Genomic DNA, 24,076 nt, shown 5'->3' with positions numbered 1-24,076 from the left:
GCTCCGACACTGGAGACGTGATATATCAGTCTCTGACGGCTGCGGTGGGCTCTTCCCTTGAAGTGCAGCGTTTAGGACATTGCGGGACGTCCAGAGACAACCCCCACCATCTCTGTTGCCTCATGGGTTTCATTGTCTATTATAATAGGCTTTCGTCGCGAGATAAATGCTGGGTCTGCAGATCCCAGCAAAGCCCTTTAGGTGTAAAAGAAGGCTTTTCTGTGGACCGGATTTCAGTTAAATACTGTTTCTGCACACCTGTGGTGTTCTTTGTAATGGCGTTTGGGATGTGTGGGATGCATCACCTTTGGCAGGGCTCAGACAGCGACATTGGATGCCGAATCGCTTCTCTAGGGGTTTGCTAGCCACTTGCAGAAATGACTCCATGTGCTTTCCCGGTGTTCTGGAAAATTGCTTTGCACAATACTATTCGCAGAAGGGACATCATTAAAAACTGATCTTTGGGGGTCCTTGCAAGCCCTGGATATTTGAAAGCAAATTTTTAAAAAATGTCCAGAATCTAATCAAATTGATTTATATTATTTGAGGCTTGAATTAAACCTATTCTTTCTTCCTCCCTCTACTGTCATATATGTATGTGTATTGATTACTGTCCACTAATGTTATGTTTTAATGAGTATCTTGTGAATACTACATAGCCACTATTTCAAAATACAGGGTCCAGCAGAAAGTAAGGCCTGTTTGAGTGTGGTTGTGGGGTAATAATATGGATGTAATAATTTATAGTTTTAATTTGTCATTTCACCTAAAATGTCATATGGTGTGCTTGAGTGTGATACTCTTATGTTACAGAATTACAGGTTCATGATTTTGTAATAAAAAAGGGGTGTTATTTGTGCCGGGCCCTGTATATTAACATCCACATAACTATGGCAGTGCAATATTTTCAGCACTCGTATGTTTCTAACATGTATTTTTAGCCACCAGACTCCTTTAAAACAAGCCAAAACCTTATATAGTTCTCTTTAAAGGTTGAGTAACTGGGATAATAATGATGAAAAATAAATGCAGCAGGATCTCCATTCAAAGAGATGTCCAAGTGCCATCTTCAGAGTAGGAAACCCATATGTCAGAGTTTATACAGTTATTTACATATAATTTGGTTTTCATTTAGTATTTTATAAAGATCTGCATACAGTCTTTTTAAAAATTTTATTTTAATTGTTGAAGTACAATTTTCTATCTTTTACTCCCATCCTAGCCCACCCACCCTGCCCTCCCCACCTCCCTCCCATTTCCATCCGCCCCTAGTGCACACAATCTTTTTTTAGTCTGTGATTTTATTATATTAGTCACTTGGTTTTATAATCATACAAGGAAAATGAATGAGATGTTCAAACAATAAATTGTATAATATAAGGATTAAAAAGAACACTCTTTTGTTTCCACAATGTTGGCATCATTAAGTTGGCATGATGGACGTGCGAAGGAATTTCATTTGGACCAGGTATACTGTAGCTGGTGTCCAGGGAGAATGTTAGTGCCTAATGGCATTGTTCCCTCTGGGACATAGAGCTATATGTTTCCCTCAAAACTGGCAAACTGCTATTAACCTTGACCTTCTTTAAGGACATTGGTAGTATTTTAAAATTACTAGTTTTCTGTGTTTATTGTAGTGCTATAGACTGCAATTTCAAATTACATGTATTCTTAGTATATCATTTTACACCCTTGATCTATAATTCATCACCTGAGCACACCAGGGGAGGCAGTGTTGTGAACAGTACACTGTAAACTACTTGGTGGAACCATGCTTTGTATTTTTAACATGTATAATTGTATTTAAAATCAAGTAAGCCTTAGTTCTGTGCCTGGTTTTCTTTGAAAGTATGGATTTGTTATCTGAAGGGTGCAGTTGATGACATTTTGACACTGGATTAATATGTTTGCTGCTGCTACCAAGAGCTTTGTCAAGCAAGTTGGAGATGGAGGGAGATTAGTTCCTGTTCCAAGCCTTAGTGAGGCTGACAAATACCAACCTCTAAGTCTGGTGGTAAAAAAGAAGCGATGCTTTCTGTTTCCTAGATGTAAATTTACCTCCACACCTTTTACACTGAAAGATATTCTTCTAGGAGACCGAGAAATTTCAGCTGGTAAGTTTAAATGTGTGTTTGGGAGTGACTCCTCATTTAGCTATATTATTGGTAATCTGAACTTGGCCCATCTGAGTGTTTATGTTCATAATATTTGTACATTTTCACTGATAAAAGCAACTTTTATTACTGTGGCAGTAATAATATTATTATGATTAACAGTGCCTAAAGTTTACAATAGTATGAAATCTCTTATTGATCAAATAATTTTCAAACCTTTTTATAAGATTATTATTGTATAATTTAAATTATTTTATAAATTGTTTTAACCAAATCAATGTAGAATATGACATAATACATTTATTTATAAAATGGAGGTATTATTTAGTCCTACCTATCTCATATGGTCAAGTGAGATTAAAGTAATTTGTATTTATTTTTTATGATTCACTTTACAGTTGGCAAACTGAAATATATTACAGACTAGGTTAGAAAATAAATTGACATTTTGAAAAATTATTTCTTAACACCTGTTTTCCTTTCAACTACCTAGTGGATCTTGATGCTTAAGAAGTTCTGTTGAATTTGAGTTCATTTTAAGTACTCTGGCTATTTATTTCTTCTTGTTTTCTAATTAATTGAATTGCTATTTTTAAACCTGGTTTAAAACATTGCCTTTCAACATTTGGGTAATCAAGTCTTAAATGGTAAATTAATGTGTTACTATATGCAATGTACTTTAGATGAATTTATGACATTTGAAAAATACTAATTTTCTTTTTTTAAAAGGTATTTCATCTTATCAGTTACTGAATTATGAAGACGAATCAGATGTTTCACTCTATGGAAGGCGAGGCAACCATATTGTGAATGACGTTGGGATTAATGTTGCTGGATCAGATTCTGTTGCAGTCAGAGCTTCATTTGGTGTGGTAACTAAACACGAAGTAGAAGTTTCAACATTACTCAAGGAAATTACTACACGGTCAGTATAATAATCCTTATATACTTTAGTGTTTTCATCAAATATTTTAATTATGTGAACTTATTATAAAGAATTATTAAAATATTCAGGTTATACTTTACTATTGTAATATATTTGTTTGAAATAATACAAATTACTAATATATCCAAACTCTGGATAAGAATAGATATCCAAAACCATTTGGTTTAGACAGACTTTTTAGTTGTCCCACAAAATTGCTTTGAATGTGAACAGATTTGCTAAATTATTAGATTAAAAGAATACAGGAATCTGCTTACAACAAGTATGCTAAGAGAGTCTCTCCAGTACACGCCTGTAATAAGCATGTTTTTTGTTTTTGTTTTTAAAGATTTTATTTATTTATTTTTAGAGAGGGAAGGGGGGGAGAGAGAGAGAGGTATCAATGTGCGGTTGCTGGGGGCTGTGGCCTGCAACCCAGGCATGTGCCCTGACTGGGAATCAAACCTGCGACACTTTGGTTTGCAGCCTGCGCTCAATCCGCTGAGCGCCACCAGCCAGGGCATAAGCATGTTTTAAGAAAATAGAAAGGAGAGGCAGATTATTAAATTTCTTTCAAGCCTACTTTCTGACATGTATTAAGCCTACTTTGATTTACTCAAATTTAGTTAAGGTAGACTATGAATGAGTAACATGCTGGCAAAAAATGTATTGGGTCGTATGTAACCAGATGGTATAGATTCTTGTGAATGTCTCTCTTGTTTATTTTAGAAAAATTAATTTTGACCACAGCTTGATACGGCAGTCGAGGAGCAGCAGAAAGGCAGTATTGTGCGTGGTCATGGAGAGCATCCGGACCACACGGCAGTGCTCCCTGTCCGTGCACGCTGGGATTCGTGGGGAGTCCATGAGGGTAAAGCCACACTCACCTAGGTTTCTTTTACTGAAGAGTGGCAAGGGGAATATTTTGAAAAGTACTCAATTGCTAATGAGACTTGTGTATTTTGTCAAATGTTGAGATTGAAGAGCTGCAATGATATATAGGATTCTGCACAATAATGGTTTTTAGAATGTGAAAATTCAAGAAAATTGCATCCTCAACATGTGTAATATAAAGCAAACAAAACACCAGTCCTTGTGAAATAATGTGCATCCCTCCTATTGCTATTTAAATGCTGTTTTAAGAATTAAAAATTAGATACTTTTGTGAATTTGTTGATTTTATTTTTAAGTGATGTAGCTTATACTTAAATTTTAAAAGTTGTATTTATATTCTTATATTAATTTTTCTAAAATAACATTGTCAGTAAACTTACTTCATTCAATGTTAAACCCTTTAAAAAATGTTGAAAATAATTTGTGTTTAATTATCATCAATTATATTTGTCCTTGTCATTCACATAATAATGACATATAATAATGACTTGATTGGTTTTATTAAAACAAATTATTAGAAAGGTAGGATTCAATGATGATCTTTTCAAGTCTTTGAAAATAAAGGCTACATTTAGCTGCCCACTAAATTGTTTAACGTTGGACGTTTTGGGCTCGAACAATTACTTAATTGTTAGTGATTGCTTTGGGTAGCTGCTGGAAGCTCTGGGGGCTTTGGAACAGTAGACAGGATAGGCTAAAAAAGCTATCTCACTTAAGTACAGTTGGTTTGCAGTTGAAAGAGAGAGGCTTTTATGCCCTAGAGCTTTACTGTTGTGGTAGCTCTAATCATTGGCTCCACTATCAAAGTAAGTGAGGAAGTGATGAGTAGTATTTCCTGACATAGAACATGAGTTCCCATTGGACCATTTGGACCTTTGCTGTAAAGTTTGAGTAGGACAATTCTTTACTTGGAGAAGTATTATGTTTGTTTGTTTGTTTGTTTTTGGTGGGATTGTTTCTTCAAAAAGCTATCCTTACAGGTTATGCTCCTTAATAATGTTATTTTTTTTTTTTACTATAGTTTCACTTTATGGATGAACAGAATCCCAAGGGAAGGGACAAAGCTATTGTTTTTCCAGCACATACAACCATAGCTTTCAGTGTTTTCGAACTCTTCATTTACTTGGATGGTGCCTTTGGTAAGTGAATGACTTACATGAAACACTGGATTAAATTTTTAAGAAGTTAGTAGGAAACACACACACGCGCACACACCCTTTCTCTCTACTTATAGCAGAATGATGCTCTCAGCACCGTCAATTTTATGTTTGGTGAAGTAGTTGGGCGATACCTACAGCCCTGCTTGCCCAATACATCTTCCCTGCTCTGTGGTAAAGGCTCTAGATTCCTACTGCCCCACTTACAATTACAGATAAGAGCTAAGATGCAATCCACTGACAAAAGTATTTATTTCTTGACCTACATGGTGAGATAATACAGGACCTTCTAATAGGTGGTTTTTTGATGTTGGCAAATAGAGGAGTAAATAGATAGTAACATGTCTGAAGATGTCAGAGCACCCAAACAAGTGGGCCCAAAGAAAACTTTAATTTTACCTATCATGGCTTTCCCCCCAAACTTTCCCTAAAAATAACTTTAGAAGTACAAATACTTCCTCTAATGTTGTCTCCTTATATAATACCTCAGTGCAGCTCACTTTAGATTTCTGTACTTCACAGACCTTCAAGGTTAGTAGGCTAGCCAGCTCAAGTCCAGGGGCAGACCACATGACCAGGCAATGAGTGCTCTAGCCATGGTCATTTCTAAAGTGTTTTAGACCTGTTTATGTTTGTTTCTGCAGTTCTGTGGGAGGAGAGAAGGGGGAGTCCAGAAACAAAATAAAATATGCAAAGTAAATTCTATTCAGGACACTTTAGCTACAGGTTTTTACAATTATATTAATAGTTAGAAGGGGTATGAACTGATAGAGCTGATATATGCATCCAAATTTAAAGTGTGCATATACTTTAGCCTTGCACTTTTAGAAATAGTTGCATGTGTGAAATGATAAGGATATAAGGATATTCAGTTTGTAATAGTAGAAGAATGTAAGTAACCTTAAGATCTATTATCAGCAACTGGTTAAATAATGTGCATCCACACAACAGAATACTAAGAATGAAATAGCACTATATATCCTGACATCGAATAATCTGTAAGAGGTATTTGAAAGAAATGTGTGCAGTTTGTAACTTTTTGAGCCTAAAGGGTTTTATATACATACATACATACATACATACTCCTTTATACTTGTAAAATATGCAGAGCATTTCTGGAAACACAAGAAAGTTAATAGTTGGTTACCTCTGGGGTGGAAAACTGAGGCTGGGGTCAGTGTAGACTGGAGACTTCTTTATCACTGTATCCCCTTTTTGTACTCTTTGAATTTTGTACCATCTGAGTATTACCTTTTTCTTAAAAAATGTAAAATTTAACGTAAAAGATGCAATGACTGGCAGGTACCAGAATTCACCAACCACAACTACATCAACCACAAAATATGAATTCAAGTTATAACATCTTCTACTTTTCTTTTGTAGACCTTTGTGTCACTTCAGTGTCAAAAGGAGGATTCGAAAGGGAAGAAGCAGCAACGTTTGCATTTTTCTACAGATTGAGAAACATACTCTTTGAAAGAAGTATGTCCATTGAACAGTATTTCAAAGGCATTTTTTTTTTAACTTCTGGGCTTAACACTTAAGGTTGTCTATTAGTAATCCTGCATATTAGGAATTTAAATTTAAAAGCCTAATTATTTCATGACTAGTTGTTTAGATTCATGTGATTATAAATGCAGTTCAGTTATATGGTTTTTTATTTGACTTCTGACACATTTCTCTGTTTGTGTCCTTTTAGATAGAAGAGTGATGGATGTCATTTCTCGTTCACAACTTTACTTAGATGATCTTTTTTCTGACTACTATGACAAACCTCTCAGCATGACCGACATTTCCCTCAAAGAAGGGACCCACATCCGAGTTAACTTACTCAATCACAACATTCCAAAAGGACCTTGCATTCTCTGTGGAATGGGAAACTTGAAAAGGGAGACGGTTTATGGGTGCTTTCAGTGCTCTGTCGATGGGCAGAAGTATGTGCGACTTCATGCAGTTCCTTGCTTTGATGTTTGGCACAAGAGAATGAAATAAAATGAAAAATGAATGTACTTTGCCTGTGTTTAAGGTGCAAAGGTGCCACACACCTTTCCAAAATTCTCTAGGTTCTCTTTGATGAACTGTGGCAAGTTAGAGAGGGAGAGGAAAAAGAAATTAATCTCTCTGGGCATTATTTTCCCCATCTATAAAGTGGAGACGATAATAATGATAAAATCTTCTCATAAGTTGTCATGAAGGTTAATACTTTTTATTAAAAAAAGGTTTAAATATAAGAATGTAGATGTTTGTCCATGAAATCTGCCAGCCGCATTAGAAGTACTTTGGGGATTTAGTCTACCATTTTAGGAAACTTTTGCATAAAGGTTTTTTTGAAATACCAGTTTTATTTTAATTGGCTTTTAATTAAATTTAAGGATGAAAAGAATGTACAAGAGGTGACTTTATGGTGCTTTAAGTATTGCCTTATGTCTGGTAAAATGAGAAAAATGTGTGAATAATTTAATGTAACCCTAAATGATTAATTGCAGTATCAGATTAAAAGCACACCGAGCTCGGTGTGGGGCATTGCGCACACAGTTAACAGGGCGACTGAGAGTGGTTCTGGGCGGCTTTTCTGTACTGTACATGTGTTCGCCAGTTTGGGCTTTACAAAATTCACCACTGTCATTTTAAAGTTCAGACAGCTAGGACATGTTCACTTTTCTCCTTTGAAAATGTTTAAAACATTTTACATATTTAGTTCTGAGAAATCTTTTTCTTCTGCTCTGTAAGACATCTAAAACAACCTAAATTAATTTACTATATACCCTTATGAAAATAATTGCAAAAATAATATGTTCAAATCCTAGACCTCAAAAGTGTGTAATTACAGCACTCATGATTAGCTATATGCCTATGAAGGTGTAACGCAATTGTGCAAATACGAGCTACTTGTGTACTATATGCGTGTAGAATGATTAAAATTTTATTTTTTTAACTATTTAAATGTGATTATTTTCATAGTAAGTCTCCATACTCATTTGATACCATTTGTAATTTTTAAAAACACAACTTTAAAAGTACTTTGTGTAAAAACAATGAGAGAAAGGTTAGAATGATAGTTTGTATTTTTTGAGAATTTCCATTTGTATCTTATGTCAAGGTATTTCTGATTTAGGCAGAGTGTAGGATTCAAATGCAGATATGAGCATATGAATCAAAAAAGGGTCTAGTGACTTTTTTATGTAAAGAAAATGGGGGCAGTTTCCAAATCAAGATGTAACATTGAGTTATCAACTTAGTTTACTTCAATTGAGCAGGTTTTTCTGAGGAAAGTAAAGGGATGAAAGAGTTGATAAACCAGCAAGTTCTGAAGGAGAAGTTATAAAATTAGTACAGGAATGATGCAATACTGGAAGGGAAGAAAACATGGTAAAGTTTTTATTTTATGAAGTGTCAAACTCTGCTATGCAAATGTGACATCCACTGGTATAGTGGTTTTTGTGTTATCCCCACACTTTTAAATAAAAGAATTTTGATGAGCAATTAATAATGGTTTGGAAAGAGCAAGTTTCAGAAGATGGAAAAAGTTTAGTTTTAAACTCACCTGTTTTGAATAGAACTATTTATTGCCTGACGATAATTTCTTACATATGTAGTAGACAAAAACTTAACGTGTTCCAATAAATACATAGCCTTTCTTTGGCACCAATGTGATCCATAGCAAAACATCTCTTACGTCTTACTCTCATAAAGTTGTACCATGTCAGGGTTTGACCATGACACAAAATTGCTGTGGCACATTTATTTCTTTTCTCCTTTGAAAATGTTTAAAACATTCATAGAGTTCTGAGAGACAGTTGTATATCCTCATTTGTATCCTCATTTGATATTCTCACATATCCTCACATGTAAAATAAATTCAACAATTTATCAAAAATTGGATGGTGTCTTTCAATCAAGATGGCAGCATAGGTAAACATGGCTTGCCTCCTCATACAACCACACCAAAAAGACAACTAAAACATAGAACAACCATCACTCAGACAAGCAACAGTTGGCTTTATGAGCCCTGTAGCAGCCAGATATTAGTCACAGCTTGGCTTCACCTGGGAATCTCCAAGCCCAGCACAAGTAGCAGTCATCTCAGATTGCTTTACAACTCACGCAGAGTGGCCCTGAGCAGAACACAGGTTGGGGCTGACCTTGGCCTGTACCACCCGGGAAGCCCCAGAGCCTCTGCACTCAGTGGACAGCTACAGACCACATTGGAGCACCACCACCCTGCCCCTTGCACAGCTAATCCTCTATAGAGGGCAGGGGTTGGTGGTCAGTGGTCATAGCCAGTTCTTGCAGCTGACTGGACTGTGTAAATTCCTCCATTGACCTGCTGAGAGCAATCAAGGCTCAGCCACAAAAGTAGGGTATAGTTAGCCCATATGAAGTGTGTACCTTGAGTACCCAGTTTGCATGATAGGGGAGGCTGTGTCACTGCACCCTAAAGGACACCTACTACAGTAGGGCATGCTACGAAGACAGGGAGTCATAGCAGATTTACCTAATGCATAGAAACAAAAACAGGGAGGCCACCAAAATGAGCACAAAAAGAAACATGGCCCAGATAAAGAAATACATCAAAATTCCAGAAAAAGCTATAAACAAAATACAGATAAGCAATCTATCAGATGCAGAGTTCAAAACACTGGTTATAAGGATGCTCAAGGAACTTAGGACCTCAACAGCATAAAAGAGATCCAGTCAGAAATGAAGGATACACTAATTGAAATAAAGAACAATTTACAAGGAAACAATAGTAGAGTAGGTGATGCTGAGAATCAAATCAATGATTTGGAACATAAGGAAGCAAAAAACAGCCACACAAAACGAGAAGGAAAAATAATTCAAAATAATGAGGATAGTATAAACAGCCTCTAGGACAATTTCAAGTGTTCCAACATATTCCAACATTCGTATCACAGAGGCATCAGAAAAAGAAGAGAAAGAGCAAGAAGTTGAAAATCTATTTGAAACAAGCATGAGAGAAAACTTCACTAATTTGGTGAATGAAATTGACATGCAAGTCCAGAGAGCACAGAAAGTCCAAAATAAGATGGATAAAAAGAGGCCCACTCTAAGACACAGCATAATTAAAATGTCAAAGATTAAAAATAAAGAGAGAATCTTAAAAGCAGCAAGAGAAATGCAGTTAGTTATTTATAGGGGAGTTCCCATAAGGCTGTCAGCTGATTTCTCAAAAGAAACTTTGTAGGCTAGAAGGGACTGGCAAGAAATGTTCAAAGCATGAAAAGCTGGGACCTACAGTCAGGACTGCTCTACCCAGAAAGGGTATAGTTTAGAATTGAAGGGCCGATAAAGAGCTTCCAAGACAAGAAAAAACTGAAGGAGTTCATCATTACCAAACCATTAGTATATAAAGTGTTAAAGGGACTTATTTAAGAAAAAGAAGACTATCAAAATTCTAAACAATAAAATGGCAATAAATACCTACTATACCAACAATTGAATCTAAAAAACAAACTAAGCAAAAAAGAACAGAGACAGAATCATGGATACAGAGAACATTTTGATGATTGCTAGATGTGAGTGGGTGGGGGAGAATGGATGAAGAGGTGAGGTAAGAAGTACAAATAGGTAGTTATAGAATAGCCATGGGGATGTAAAGTACAGTATAGGAAATGGAGTAGCCAAAGGGCTTATTTGTATGACCTATGGACATGAACAGTGGTGTGGAGTTGCCTGAGGGAAGTACTGGGTGCTGGATGGAGGGGCACAAAGGGAAAAGGGAGAAAAATTGAGACAACTATAATAGCATAATCAAAAATATATAATTTAAAAAAACTGATGGCATGCCAATTTGTAATGTTCATTGCTAATTAATAACAAAATCATTGAGAAATGAAGTGACACAAGATAGAGTTACCTAGAGAAAGGGGCTGGAAACTAAGAAATACCATGACCAATTAAAATCAAGACAAAAGTTAGGGATGGTAGATATAAAGGTCTACGAGAAGGAAGAGTGGCATTTTATAATGTCTGAAGGAGTACAAGACTTAGAGCAGTATAGAGTCTATTATGCCTGCTGTAAGAGGCACAAAGCCTTTGGTCTGATCAAATATCTTTAAACACTCTCCACTGGAACAAAGACCTAAAGCCAAAAGCTTGCACCAAAAAGTGCAGAGACCGTGTTGAGGCTCTCTGTGGGATAGTTATACAACTTATATTTTCCTGCATGCATACCAAAACAAGAACCTTCAGTCCTATGATTTTTATATACTACCTACCAGTAATGCTATGAAATGTATAAACATTAAAATGTTAATTTCTGGGTCCCTAATGAAAAAAACTTAAATATGGGGTATTTGAACATTTAAAACATTAAAAAATGGTTACTTACATATTTCTATGTGCTGTTAAGGTAAGAGTTGGGAAGAGTTGTATAGATTTTGACACAGATGTCCTCCTATTTCCTGAAGGGGGGAAATGGCCCACTGGGACACAGAGGTCGATTTCATGGTGCTGTCACTCGTGTTCACAGAATAAAGCCATAGCGAACACAATCGTACCATTCTTGAATACTACACTTGCAAAATAGCCTCACATTTATTCAAAAGTTACATGTATGGAGGAGATCAAAATATGGTCTCATAGGGAAAAATAGAAACCACACCTTGGAGAAAGTGACTTTGTTTTATATACAAAGTACAGTAAGTAGCTAAGGCAATTGAGAAATAAACATATGCTACAGTTCATCATGTTGGTATACATTGTATTCCTTGGGAGAAATGAAGCCATCACCATCATGGTCATTCTTCTTAAAAATGTCCTCTAAAACTGCGTTCTGGTATGACTTGTCACGTGGCTGGTCATCTTTTTCAAAGTCCTTTTTCAGGTAATGATATATCTAGGGGGCCAAAATAATATTTCATTAACAAGAAGATATCACAAAAGTTTACAGGAACAAGTATAAAGGACACATGGACAAAAACTGGGGCAGGGGGTGGAAATGGGAGAGAGGTGGGGAGCACTGGGGGGGTGGAATGGGATGGGAGTAAAAGACAAAAAACTGTACTTGAACAACAACTAAAAAAAAGAAGGTATCACAATACATTTTTAGTTAAATTTGAAGAAATGTTTTAATAGAGAAAATAAGTGATATAAAATTTTCAAAGGGTATTTGAGGTTTTATTTTTTTTAATCTTTGAAGCTATCTTCTGAAGAGAAACAGATCTTCAAATTAGCTTCCCTTGAGGTTAGTAGTACATACTCAAAGATTAATATCTGAATTGAATTATGTTGAAACTAAGTGTTTTTTAATAACATATACTGTCCACATTATCAAAAGGAATTCACTCTCAAGGATTTCCATTAGCATTAGTGAATAAAATACAAATTGGTGCATAATCAATGAAACCCAACCACAGGTTTTGAAATAAAATTTAATTTTCTAAATTTTTCTATGCTTCCATAACTCTCTCAAATGTATAAACTACAATAATCTCTCTAATAGTAATGTCAAATAAATAAAAAGTATTCTGAAATATTTCCTTTTCTCTACATAATGAGACAGTTTTCTAAGCAAAGATACATCATTGCTCTGCCTAATATGGCAGTTACTAGTCACAGGCACTTGAAATGTAGCTAGATCAAAGTGAGATATGCTACAGTTATGGTAAAATACACAACAAATTGGGGAGACAATAAAAATATCTCAGTAGCTTTTGTATTGATTTAATGTTGAAGTGGTAATATTTTAGATATGAGTTAAACAAAACATATCATTAAAATTAATTTTACTTGTTTCCTTTTTTGTAAGATGTGGCTATTAAAAATTTTAAATTACATGTGACTCAATTATATTTCCATTGCAAAGAGCTAATATGTATAATAACTACAGAAATCAATGAACAGTGATCTGGAGATAACGTTCAACAAGGCTGGGCATTGTAGAGGCAAAAGCTAATGTTGGACCCTGAGAGGTTTTTAGCAATCCATATCCCAAACTTGGTCCATAGCCAGTAGACTTGATTTCAGAATGATAAATGGGTAGTAATGAAGGATCCATTGAATGGATCCACTGAAGGATCGTCATAATGAATGGATCATCGTAATGATCATATCAACTATTCTCCAATGGGACTTTGCTCCTATATGATGGAGATACATTTTTCTCTTCCAACTGAGCCTTAAAAATCCTATGTAGGTGGTAAAGAATTTTAAATAGCCTCAAATATTTCTCAGTTTCTAAGTAAAGAAATATATTTTACTAGCTAATATTGTTGACTCCCTAAATGTACTTAAGACACTGCTGTGAAGAGGTACAAAAAGGCAGTGAGTGGGTAAAAGCATGCCTTTAATTTTGCTGGCAATGGGTTCCACACCATTTCCACTTTGTAATTTAATAAAGCTGACTACAGCTTTCTGATGATGAAGGAAAGTAGTTTCAGCTGATGTTTGAAATCCAGGCTTTGCCGTGTACTGGCTATGCGGCCTCGGACCAATAATTTAACCTCTCTGAACCTCAGTTTTGTCATCTTTGAAAGAAAGGAAAGAGAATCTATACTTTAGGACTGCTGTGAAGATTAGAATCATGTTTACAAATGTCAGTAAAAGATAGCTATTGTTATCATAAAAATCAAGCAAATGAAAATCACTCCTATCCATCTAGTGATAATACAGGGAAAACCTGATACTTGAGAAACATTTGGGCAAAATGTAGCTAAGCAGGTCTCTATTTTGGACTGTCTCTAGTTTTATTTTCCAGGAAAGAACTGAAGATCCCCTAAGGTCCCCCAAGGAGCAGTCAGACTGCAGAAGGTGCCTGCCGGTGTGCCAGTGATAGTAGATGGTCTGTGTGCACAGGCTGTGCTCTGGCATACCCTGTGAACGCATCTGCAGCTGCGGTTCATTCTCTAAGCAGGACTGTCCAACCTTTTGGTGTCTCTAGGTCACAGTAGAAGAAGAGTTGTCTTGGGCTACACTAACAAAAACTGATGAGCAAAAAAAAGTTTTTAAGTAAATTTACGATTTTGTGTTGGGCCACATTCATGCCCATCCTGGGCTGCATGTGGCCTGTGGGCTGTGGGTTGGACTCCCCTGCAGGGTGATAGGGAATCGATAGAAAGTATGTACTGGTAATAGTCTGCCATCTCTCTAATTGCTGCTGTTAAGGAAAAGGGGATGTCCCCTTTCTCTTATCCTTCTTCTGTCATTGATCAGCCAAAGAGCTTCAGACACAGTCCTTACTGATATCTCAGAGGAGGAAGTGGCATTAGGGTGGGGAAAGATTGGAGAGGGAGAGAAAAAGAAAAGAAAAGGATTTAAATTTATCACTTGAATCAATGACCCAGTTGCCTTTTTTTTACTGACTTAAATGATAAGAATTATACATGTTAAATTGCTTCCAAATGAAAGGGGAGACAATTGGGTTACTCAATTTAAGCAAAAAGAATAGTCAGTAGGACTATGTAAGGCATCAGACTTCAACATTAGCCCTGAAACATTCATGATGCAAAGTCCCTGAAAGAGGCAGGGTGGATCCATGGTTAAGATCACAGTAGTGGAGCCAGGTTGCTGGGTCTGCAATCTGGTTTTGCCACCTAGAGCTGTGTGACCTTAAACTAGTTACTTAACCTGTCTGGGTGTCATTTGCTCCTTTGATAAAATGGAGATAATGGCAATAGTGTCTTCCTCAGATTGTCAAGGAGATTAAATTAGGTCACATACTACCGAGTTTATAATTATACCTAGTATTGAGGAAGTGTGAAAAAAATTATTATTCCAAGATCTTTTTTTTTTTAAAGATTTTATTTATCTATTTTTAGAGAGGGAAGGGAGGGAGAGAGAGAAGAGAGAAACATCAATGTATGGTTGCTGGGGTTATGGCCTGCAACCCAGGCATGTACCCTGGCTGGGAATCGAACCTGCGACACTTTGGTTTGCAGCCCGCACTCAATCCACTGAGCTACGCCAGCCAGGGCTCCAAGATCTTTATTAATCTTTCAACTCATATATATAAGACCAAGTGGGGTGCAGAAGCTAGGTAGCTGAACTTCTGGGTCCTGTTTACTAACTTTCCAGTCTAAACAATTCAAATTCTTGCTAGCTTTTTTTCATAATCTCATGTAGTCTCCACAATTTTATGAAGTCGTAATTACCGTATTTTGCTGTGTATAATGCACACTTATGTTTTTGTGTGCATTACACATGGGATTATTGTATCCATTATTATACCTATGGTATGTAATCATTATACCCATGTATAATGCACATCCTTATTTTTCCCACAAAAATCTGAGCAAAAAGTGCGCATTATATATAGCAAAATATATTATTTGCCATTTTAGAAATTCCTACAGTGTTCCTTGAAAGAGACCTGCTCCTATAGTCTGGATGCTGGAAATGCCCCCTGGAGATTAGTTTGGTATGTTAATGACCCTCTGGTAGGAAGAAAATAAATTGAACAGAATGACTCAGTTACAATTACAAGTTTTGTATTGAAAAGGACATTTTCTTCATAAAACTTAGCTTTTTTTGTAACCAGCTCTATTAAAAGCTAAATAATTGGCCCACACTAGGTAAAAGTAAAAAAATAATAGTACAAAGATGGATTTAAACTGTGATTAAAAAATGAGATCACACACATGAAATCTGTCTGAATTACCTCGGTTTTAGACAGTTGCCTGTCACTGTCCGTGTCTATCTGTTTAAATGTCTCAATGCTTCTTGGTCCTTTGGTCACAGCGTAAAGTTCAATCTCAAAGATCAATGTTGCATCAGGAGGAATCTTGCCTTCTGTTAAAAGCATAAATTTTAACAGTTTTAACTTACATGAAGATAATGTTCAAATATTTATTCACAAATAGCCAATATAGCATTATGATTATATTATTTTATATTTATAAAAATTGCATTCTAAATACATTTTAGAGATTTTTTTCATATGTTTTTAAGCTGAATCAGTTTTAAGGACTTAGGGGACCATTATTTCCCAATTAAATTATAATAAATATAAATCATATAATTTTTATTAATATACCTAGTATTGTAGAGGAGAGAGCTGGTACAGAGAAAAAATTCATGGGCAGAAAAATCTCAAAACACAAATCAGTAATATTTTAGAAAATGATTTTGTATAGTTATTTAGGAGCATAAATAAAACATATATATCAATATATTTGTCTTTCAAATTCTTTCTTTTTATCCTCACCCAAGTATAATTTTTCATTGCTTTTTAGAGAGATAGAAAGGGAGGGAGGGGGAGAGAGAAAGAGAGAGGAAAATGCTGAGTGGTTGCCTCCTCATACATGCTCCGACAGGTGATTGAACCCTCAACCTGGATATGTGCCCTGACCAGGGAATCAATCCCATGACCTTTCCATCTATGGGATGATGTTCCTACCCACTGAGCCAACCAGCCAGGGCTGTCTCTCAAATTCTCTGTACATATTAAAAAATAAATGCAATGACAGAATAAATCAGTAACAATTTTATGAAGAAATTTCTAAACACAATAAAACATGTTAAGTATTAAGTTGAATAGTTCTCCTTAATAAAGTCAACCTATTAACTGATGTCACAATCATTTTAGTAAGCTATTGGCTATTTTGGATAATCATTTCATAAAAATAACCTGTAGAAATGATTTGCTAAGAGGCAGTGGGTAGCTTGTGTATTCATAGTCTCTCAGAGTGCCTGATTCTAGCTGCTCAAATATTTGCTGAATGAATGACATCTCTGCTACCCTTTATTTAAAAAATGGCTAATTTTCTGGCTGATGTGGCTCAGTGGACTGAGCGCTGGCCTGTGAACCAAAGGGTCGCTGGTTCTATTCCTAGTCAGGACACATGGGTTGTGGGCCAGGTCCCCAGTAGGGGGCATGTGAGAGGCAACCACAGATTGATGTTTCTCTCCCTCTCTTTCTCCATCTAAAAATAAATAAAATCTTAAAAAAATAAAAAAATTAAAAATGGCTAATTTTGTTCTTGAAGAAAACGGTAATTTCTTTAATAAAAAGAGAAAATGTTTATGTAATCCAAAGAGAAAAGAGTTTGAAAGTTACAGCCAAAAGGAGAGATGGATCAGTCATCTCCAAAGCCAGGGCACAGAAAGATCTACTCATGCATCTCATTACTAATGTGACCATCCCAGCCAAAGCAGCACAGAGTTACTGATTTTAGGGTAAAAGAGCTAGAGATTGAGCCAGTGGTCAGTTTTACAAAACCCATTCCTATTCTGTCCAGTTACAATCTTCTTATGTCAGAAAAATAATTTCTGAAAATAATTTAAAACAAATTCAAATTTCTTAAGAAAAAATATTACATGTTAAAGTTTCTGAATAATTCTACCGTACACCTAGAAATTATTGCCAATTAGGTTTTTTCTTACAAAAAAATGGTACAAAGAGAAAAATATGTATTTGCTACAGAATTACTTCTATTTAGAGGAGATCAAAGACATAGGAGTTAATGTAAAGACTCTATACATACCACATGTATTGTTAATTTAAGCACTAACAAGTCACATGCATTTGGAGACATGCAGGGGTGCTCAGCAATATGTGGCAAGGGCCTTGCGCAGAAGAAAGACTTCTTCAAGTACTACCTAAAACAAAGTTATGACTAATGTCAGCTCTTCATAACAACTCATTTTCAAAAGTTTATTTGATCAAGAAGTTTTGTTAAGCACTTACTTATGGTCTATACTGCAACTTTTCAAACAATCTAATCCAAGCTATTGCATGCAGGCAAATTAGCAGTTAATTGCATTCTAAAAGACACACTGTGGGCCTCAGTTTCCTAATGTGTAAACTGAAAGTGTTGGTGGTATTACTAGTGGGATTCATTATTTTTATGTTTATTGGAGAAATTGAATTGAATATTGAATGTGAACTTAAAATTGAATATGAACCAACTTCAAGTCGAATTTCTACATCTCTGCAGCAAAGGGGTTTGGTTTATTAATAGTTTAGGCAGCTTGCATAGTCATTCATATCCAAGCATAAATTAGTCTACAAAAAGGATAAACTAGTCTTTTGCCTTAAGGTAATGGGACCCAGGATGAGTACCTGGTACTGAGGGACGTGGGTGCTCTAGGCTGACAGGGGAGCGGGAGCAGTGGTTGTAGGCAGCGTGTGGAGGCATCTGATGTGCCAGCACAAGAAAGAAATTCTGAAAATGAGATTAAAGAGACTGCAAGGCAAACCTTGCATACCTAGAATTGGCTTCAACCTATCACATTTTTAGGACAATTACTGCATTCAATTTAACTTATCTTTAATTCTTAAATCTCTCTCCTAGCTTCCTCTACAAGTAAAAACAGGATATACAAATTATAGTCAGTGGGAGCTATTTTCTTGACCGAATGATTGGTACAAAGCATTGAAAATGAAGCTGTAGTTGCCTGGAACTGTCTCTTGAGGAGTTTTCAGCCTGACTGGGTGTGACTTGCACCACTAACCTCCCTCTACTCCAGGTGGGAGCAGTCATCCCTTGCTCTTGCTGGGAACAAGAGGTGAGGGAATCACTACTGTTAATGAGTCTTTTGCTACCAAAAAAGGTCGCAATGAATATTCTTTTACATGTATCTTCGTGCACATTCCTAGGAATGGAACTACTGAGTCAGAGGACATGTACATTTTAAATTTTGATAGAAATCACTAGAGAGTTCAAATGGTTTACATTCTCAGCAATAATGCATGAGTCTCCTGGTTTTCCATACCTTTGCCAACTTCTACGCCTTTGCAGATGAGCAAAGACGTCAAATGGTGCCTCACTTTTGTTTTAATTTCCCTTTCTTTAATTATGGATAAAATTAAGTATTCTCATAAATTTAAAGGTCATTTGTATCATTTTTTTTTTTTTGGTTAGTGGAGCACTTGTTTCTAAATTTGCGTATTTCTAAGGATGATTCGTTTCATTATTTGTTATTAGGAGTCTTCCTGCGTATTGCAAACACTTTCCCTACTTAACTGCTTTACCTACGTTTTCAGATCTCACTGTAGGATTTTAAAAATAGGTAAGATATTGGAAGAAGCAGTTCAGTTCTTCTACATTTCAAGGCTTCTGACTTTGGGTAACAGAAACTGACAGCTGGTTCAGATGTTATTTTTACTTATTTTCCAGTGCTGTCCTTTTACTCTGAAATCCTATGTTCCAGTTTCCTGAGTTTAGAAATTTGACTTTGGTACTGCTTATCGAAGGTTTTTACCTTTATGTTAAAAATAAATAAACATTATGCTAAAAACAAAAGTGACAAAGGTAGGGCTTATGGAATATAGATGATCATTATGAGTGCTACCACTCTGTGGGGGGAGGAACTCTGGCCAGAGAGCTATATTCCAACAATGTTTTGTTTTGTCTTTTTTTAATATGGAAAAACAGGGGGCTGGGCTGGACTGGATTGGATATAGCTGAAGTTTATCGTACTCTAAAGTTCTGTAATTATTTCCTCTAGGATTTTAAATTTTATATTACATTTTCATAGAGATTGAAAAATTTTTAAGTGGGAGAAAATTTATTAGTATAACCATTTTACGTGTACAGTGTTAACATTTACACTGTTGGGCAACCGATCTCCAGAACTATTTCATTTTGCAAAACTGAAACTCTATACCCATTAAATAACAGTTTCCTATTCTGTCCTCTCCCCATGCTCTGGCAACCACCTTTCTCTTTCTGTCTCAATGAATTTGGCTACTCTAGGTAACTAATTATAGTGGAATCACATAGTATTTGTGTTCGTGATTAGTTTATTTCACTTAGCATAATGTGCTAAAAGTTCATCCAATGTATAGTGTATGTCAGAATTTCCTTCCTTTTAAAGGCTGAATAATATTTCATTATATGTAAATACTACATTTTATTTCTCCATCTGTCAGTGAACACTTGTGTTATCTCTACTTTTTTTGCTTTTGTGAATAGTCCTGTTTTGAACATGGGTGTACAAATATCTCTTTGAGACTCTGTTTTCAATTCCTTTAGGTATATACCCAGAAGTCTATGATTTATTTGCAAATATAGCATAGAGATATAAATATTAACCTTACCATAGCCCTCCTTTCCATATGCAAATGAAGGGGGTATAATCACTTTCCGCTTCTCTCCAGGGCACATATCCATCATGGCAATGTCTAGGCCTTTAATGACTTGCCCCACACCAAGAACAAACCATTTGGGGTGGCCTTCATTTTGTGTCCGGCTATAATAAAAAGCACACTTAGGTAAGCTGACTTCAAGAAAAATGAAATTGAACTTTAAAATACAGCTGAGCACTTAGTTGTATTAAAATCGGAGTCCTCTCTAACCATATCTTTTCCCATACTAGCACTCATTCTGAACCTGGTGGGGTGTTGGCTCAAACTTTCCTCCTAAGAGGCAGAACGAGGTATGATTTGTCCAAAGCTAGTCATCAGGAGTCAGCTCATTTTTTTGTCATCTTTACAAAAACTATTCAACAATTAACTTTTTAATGGGTCTCCTGCCCCTGCCTAGCTGCATGACTTGTCCAAATAATACATTTAACCACTCTGGATTTGTTCTAAAAAATGATGGAGCAGGTTTAGCCTCAAAAAGTTATTTGAAAGGTATTTAAAATTTGTACCTTTTCTTCCCATTAAATTTCTCTATTTTCCTCTAAGTGGAAAGAACTAACTTTCCTCCATCCTATCTTTGATAGGGTAATAGCACAAATGAAAAAACATTCTTCCTCTGAGTAATGAACCATTGATTAAATCAGAGTAGGCGGCCATGGCACGAGGGTTCAGGTGGGAAGATGACACAGGGCCCAGAAGTCACCAGGGAAAGTCATTGGGTCTTCTTGATACAGTTGGGAGGTTGCCCCCAACCTGTAAATATGGAGCTTCTGAAGCCAGATAAAATCCTCTAAACTACCTTCCCTAACCCTCTGTAAAGAGATGCCAACTATATGTAACCCTCTCTCAAGAGACTCCAACCACAGCAAAGGAAAACTGTGAACATTTTTATACACAGTATTTGGACTTCTATAGGTACTAAGGGTAGTAGTGGTGGTGGTGGTGGTGGTGTGTGTGTGTGTGTGCGCAGAGTATTTTTGATAATTTCTCGGCCAACATTTTTAATACTTTAGAAAGTAATGTTCAGTTTAATAGGATCAGATCAGCTTAACTACAGCACCTGATCTGATTTTCCCTCTAAGAACACAAGGTTCAACTCTCACTGTTAAAAAACAAGAACCAACCAACCAACCAACCAACCAACTAACCAACCAACCAACCAACCATTTAACTCCTGCTTGCTGGAGGTAGGCTAGATTTCCCGCATCAACTAAATGCAAGAACTACTCGCTGCATTTCCTACCTGCAGTAGAATTTCGAGCCGTCTTTAGCCAAGAAACCGTCATAATGAGCATTTAGCAGGTCTCCCTTCTTGCTTGTTTTAGAACAGTTTTCTGGACGATGCAAAACTTCTATTTTCACTTCCTCTGTGAACTCCTCTTTCTTTTGTCCCTGAGCAGGAAAAATGCCCCACATGTAAAAGAAAAAGATTAATCTGAGTAAGAAATGCATGATTCCTGGAGTGGGGCCTGGATGGTTACTGCGTTCCCTCCCGCGTGTCACTCACGCGCGGCGGCTGCCCCGGCAGCTGAACTATATTGACGCGTGGCAAGCATTATATGGCGACACAAAGGGTCGTGGGCGGGGCGGTGCGCGGCCCTGCCCCTTCCCCGGTGGCCCGCTCAGCCCTGGAATTTTGCCCGCCTAGGGCGGGTCGTGCCTCTCTGGTACCCAGCACTTTTTGGCTGGCTATCATCAGTCGCTAAGGCAACACTGCTCACTTGCATCGCTTCTCCTCGCTGCATCCGCTTATTTTACAGCCAGTTTTCTCAGGGTTTAGCCGTAACATTCGCGTTTCCTAAAATGAAACTGTCAAAAGACGAAATAAAACGGCCTAGGGTGGGGTGCAATCAGATAATGTGGTTGTCACTTCTGGGCTTAAAAGAAGCCCAGATCCCTAGAGAACTACCGGGCAGGGAGAGGTATTCTGGGGTATCCTTGAAGCGCCTTCTCGGGGTCGGAGTCATGCCTTAAGAAGTTCCAGGCAAAGCCACACGCAACCCGAAGACCTCCCGGTCGCGAGTAAACAGATACGCAGCTCCTCACGGTCAGTTTCCCCCCCGGAGCGGAGTCCAGCGATTCTGCACCGCTGTCGGCTTGCGTTGCTTTCTTCCACCACTGGGGGCCGCCCTTGATTCAAGGGCCTATAGAAGCCCAGGGGTAGAGAGGTGGGGGACAGCTCTTGACAGTGTCTTTTTCTTACCAACTCTGCCAGGTCGGTAATTATCTACATCACACGAAGAGAAAACGGGGCACAGTAGTCTCCCCTTATCTTTGTACCCCCTTAAACTGCGGGGAGTATGTTCCAAGACCCCCCGCCCCCCCCCCCCCCCCCCAGTGGATGCGTGAAAACAGGCTAGGACTGAACCTTACACACAGGGTCTGGCAGAAGTAATGCATGAGTGTGGTCGGAAGGGTAATAAAATGGGTGTAATTATTTATAGTTTTAATTTGAACATCTCACCTAAAATGTATGTGGTGTGCTTGAATGTGATACTTTGTTCCAGAATTACGTGCTTATGATAATAAAAGGGGTGTTCTTTGCTCTAGACCCTGTACTATAATATTTTCCTATAATACCTACGATAAAAATTAATTAAAAATCACACAAGTAAGAGATGAACAATAACTAATAATAAAACAACAATAGACTGTAATAAAGGTTATGTGAATGTGATGTCTCTCAGAATCTTACTGTACTAATCATCACACCATGGATGTGCTTGGGCAAAGGGATGGTTCGTATTTTAGCAGGAGGGAGTAGGGCTAAAGGAGATTTCATTAGGCTATGCAGAAAAGGCACCATTGAAAAACCGAGTTGTTTATTTCTGGAATTTTCCATTTAATGTTTTCAGACCGTGGCTGACCTCCTATAACTGAAACTGCAGAAAGCAGAAACCCAACTACGCAGAAGAGGAGGGAGGACTTAGTGTCTTTTCAGTGCTGGGCATTTTGTTCCAGCCTCACAGCCCATGTGCATAGGGGTTTGACAAGTCTGACACAAAGCCAGGCTTACCCCTCCACGTTTAAGAATGAAAAACTTTCTAACATACAGAAAAATGGAATTTCACCACCCAATTACCATGGCCTTTCACCTACAACTTGGAGCCTATCAACGTTTAGCTGTATTTGATTTAGTACATCTCCAACTATCCATCTCTGTATCAATTCACCAATTCACCTTATTTCCAAGTGAATACTCAAAGACTTTTTACCCAGAAAGGCTTAGGCCTAAATTAGGTTCTGGAAGGGGATAAATTATTCTGCCTCAGGGATCCTAAGAAAAGCCACAACACTGAGCCTGCTGTTACTGCTTTGTCTGAAGCCTGCAAAATTCCATAAATCTTAAAATTATTGTCAGTTCTGTAAGATGATCATTTTCAAAAGTGATTTTTAAAAATCATAAAAGCTAGGGGAAAACCCCCATTTTTAGAATAAAATAAGCTCCAGAGTTTGATTCCATGTTTTCTGTTCTAAATGAAGTCGTGGCTATCATTTAGGGCAAACGACAATTCATTCCTTGGGGTCCCTGGCAACTCCAGGCCAGGGGACTCTCAGTGACACACCGCGTTCCCGGGACCTTTCGACCCCCTGAATGTGAGGATGGGAAGAAACCTAAATTGGAAGTCTTTTATTTTCTTGTGGGGGGGGGGGGGGCAACCAGAAGAAACCTGAGACTCAGTTACAGAAAATCTGAGAGACCTAAGTCACCACCCGCTTTGGGTAGGCTCCGGGTCCGAGTCCGCTAGTTCCGGGCCCTGAGGCTTCGGTCCCGGCCTTGGGCGTCGGTCGGCCGGTGCGTCCGCGCTGCGGCGGCGGGAGCCGAAGGAACCCCCAGCCACAGGCCGGAGGGAGGATGAGGAGACGCCGGGCGCCCGGGTTGGGAGTCTGAGGGTGAGCGACGCCAGCGCGCCCTCGCGCAGCCCCGGCCCGCGGTGGG

The 24,076-nt window shown here is 37.4% G+C and overlaps 2 protein-coding genes across 3 annotated transcripts; one reads left to right on the top strand and one right to left on the bottom strand.

The window, feature by feature from the left end:
- Positions 1-1,279: 1,279 nt before the first annotated feature.
- PJVK (pejvakin) lies at positions 1,280-8,028 on the top strand. The gene is made up of 6 exons (XM_028509556.2): positions 1,280-2,114; positions 2,844-3,039; positions 3,769-3,910; positions 4,955-5,072; positions 6,474-6,572; positions 6,790-8,028. The coding sequence occupies exons 1-6, from the start codon at positions 1,904-1,906 to the stop codon at positions 7,080-7,082; spliced, it is 1,059 nt and encodes a 352-aa protein (XP_028365357.1). The 5' UTR covers positions 1,280-1,903; the 3' UTR covers positions 7,083-8,028.
- Positions 8,029-11,610: 3,582 nt separating this feature from the next.
- On the bottom strand, positions 11,611-21,704 carry FKBP7 (FKBP prolyl isomerase 7). 2 transcript variants are annotated; one of them, XM_028509576.2, is made up of 4 exons: positions 21,380-21,704; positions 20,092-20,243; positions 15,709-15,839; positions 11,611-11,949 (listed from the first exon to the last, which is right to left on the bottom strand). In XM_028509576.2, the coding sequence occupies exons 1-4, from the start codon at positions 21,586-21,588 to the stop codon at positions 11,788-11,790; spliced, it is 654 nt and encodes a 217-aa protein (XP_028365377.1). In that variant the 5' UTR covers positions 21,589-21,704; the 3' UTR covers positions 11,611-11,787. The 2 variants fall into 2 exon arrangements, with proteins under 2 accessions (XP_028365377.1, XP_035879132.1); XM_036023239.1 differs by having other exon boundaries at positions 15,709-15,842; positions 21,380-21,700.
- Positions 21,705-24,076: the final 2,372 nt, after the last annotated feature.

The sequence above is a fragment of the Phyllostomus discolor genome, chromosome 4, assembly GCF_004126475.2.
Source record: "Phyllostomus discolor isolate MPI-MPIP mPhyDis1 chromosome 4, mPhyDis1.pri.v3, whole genome shotgun sequence".
NCBI lineage: Eukaryota > Metazoa > Chordata > Mammalia > Chiroptera > Phyllostomidae > Phyllostomus > Phyllostomus discolor.
Note: the sequence above shows the minus strand (reverse complement) of the source record. Positions and strands in the feature narration are given on the sequence as shown.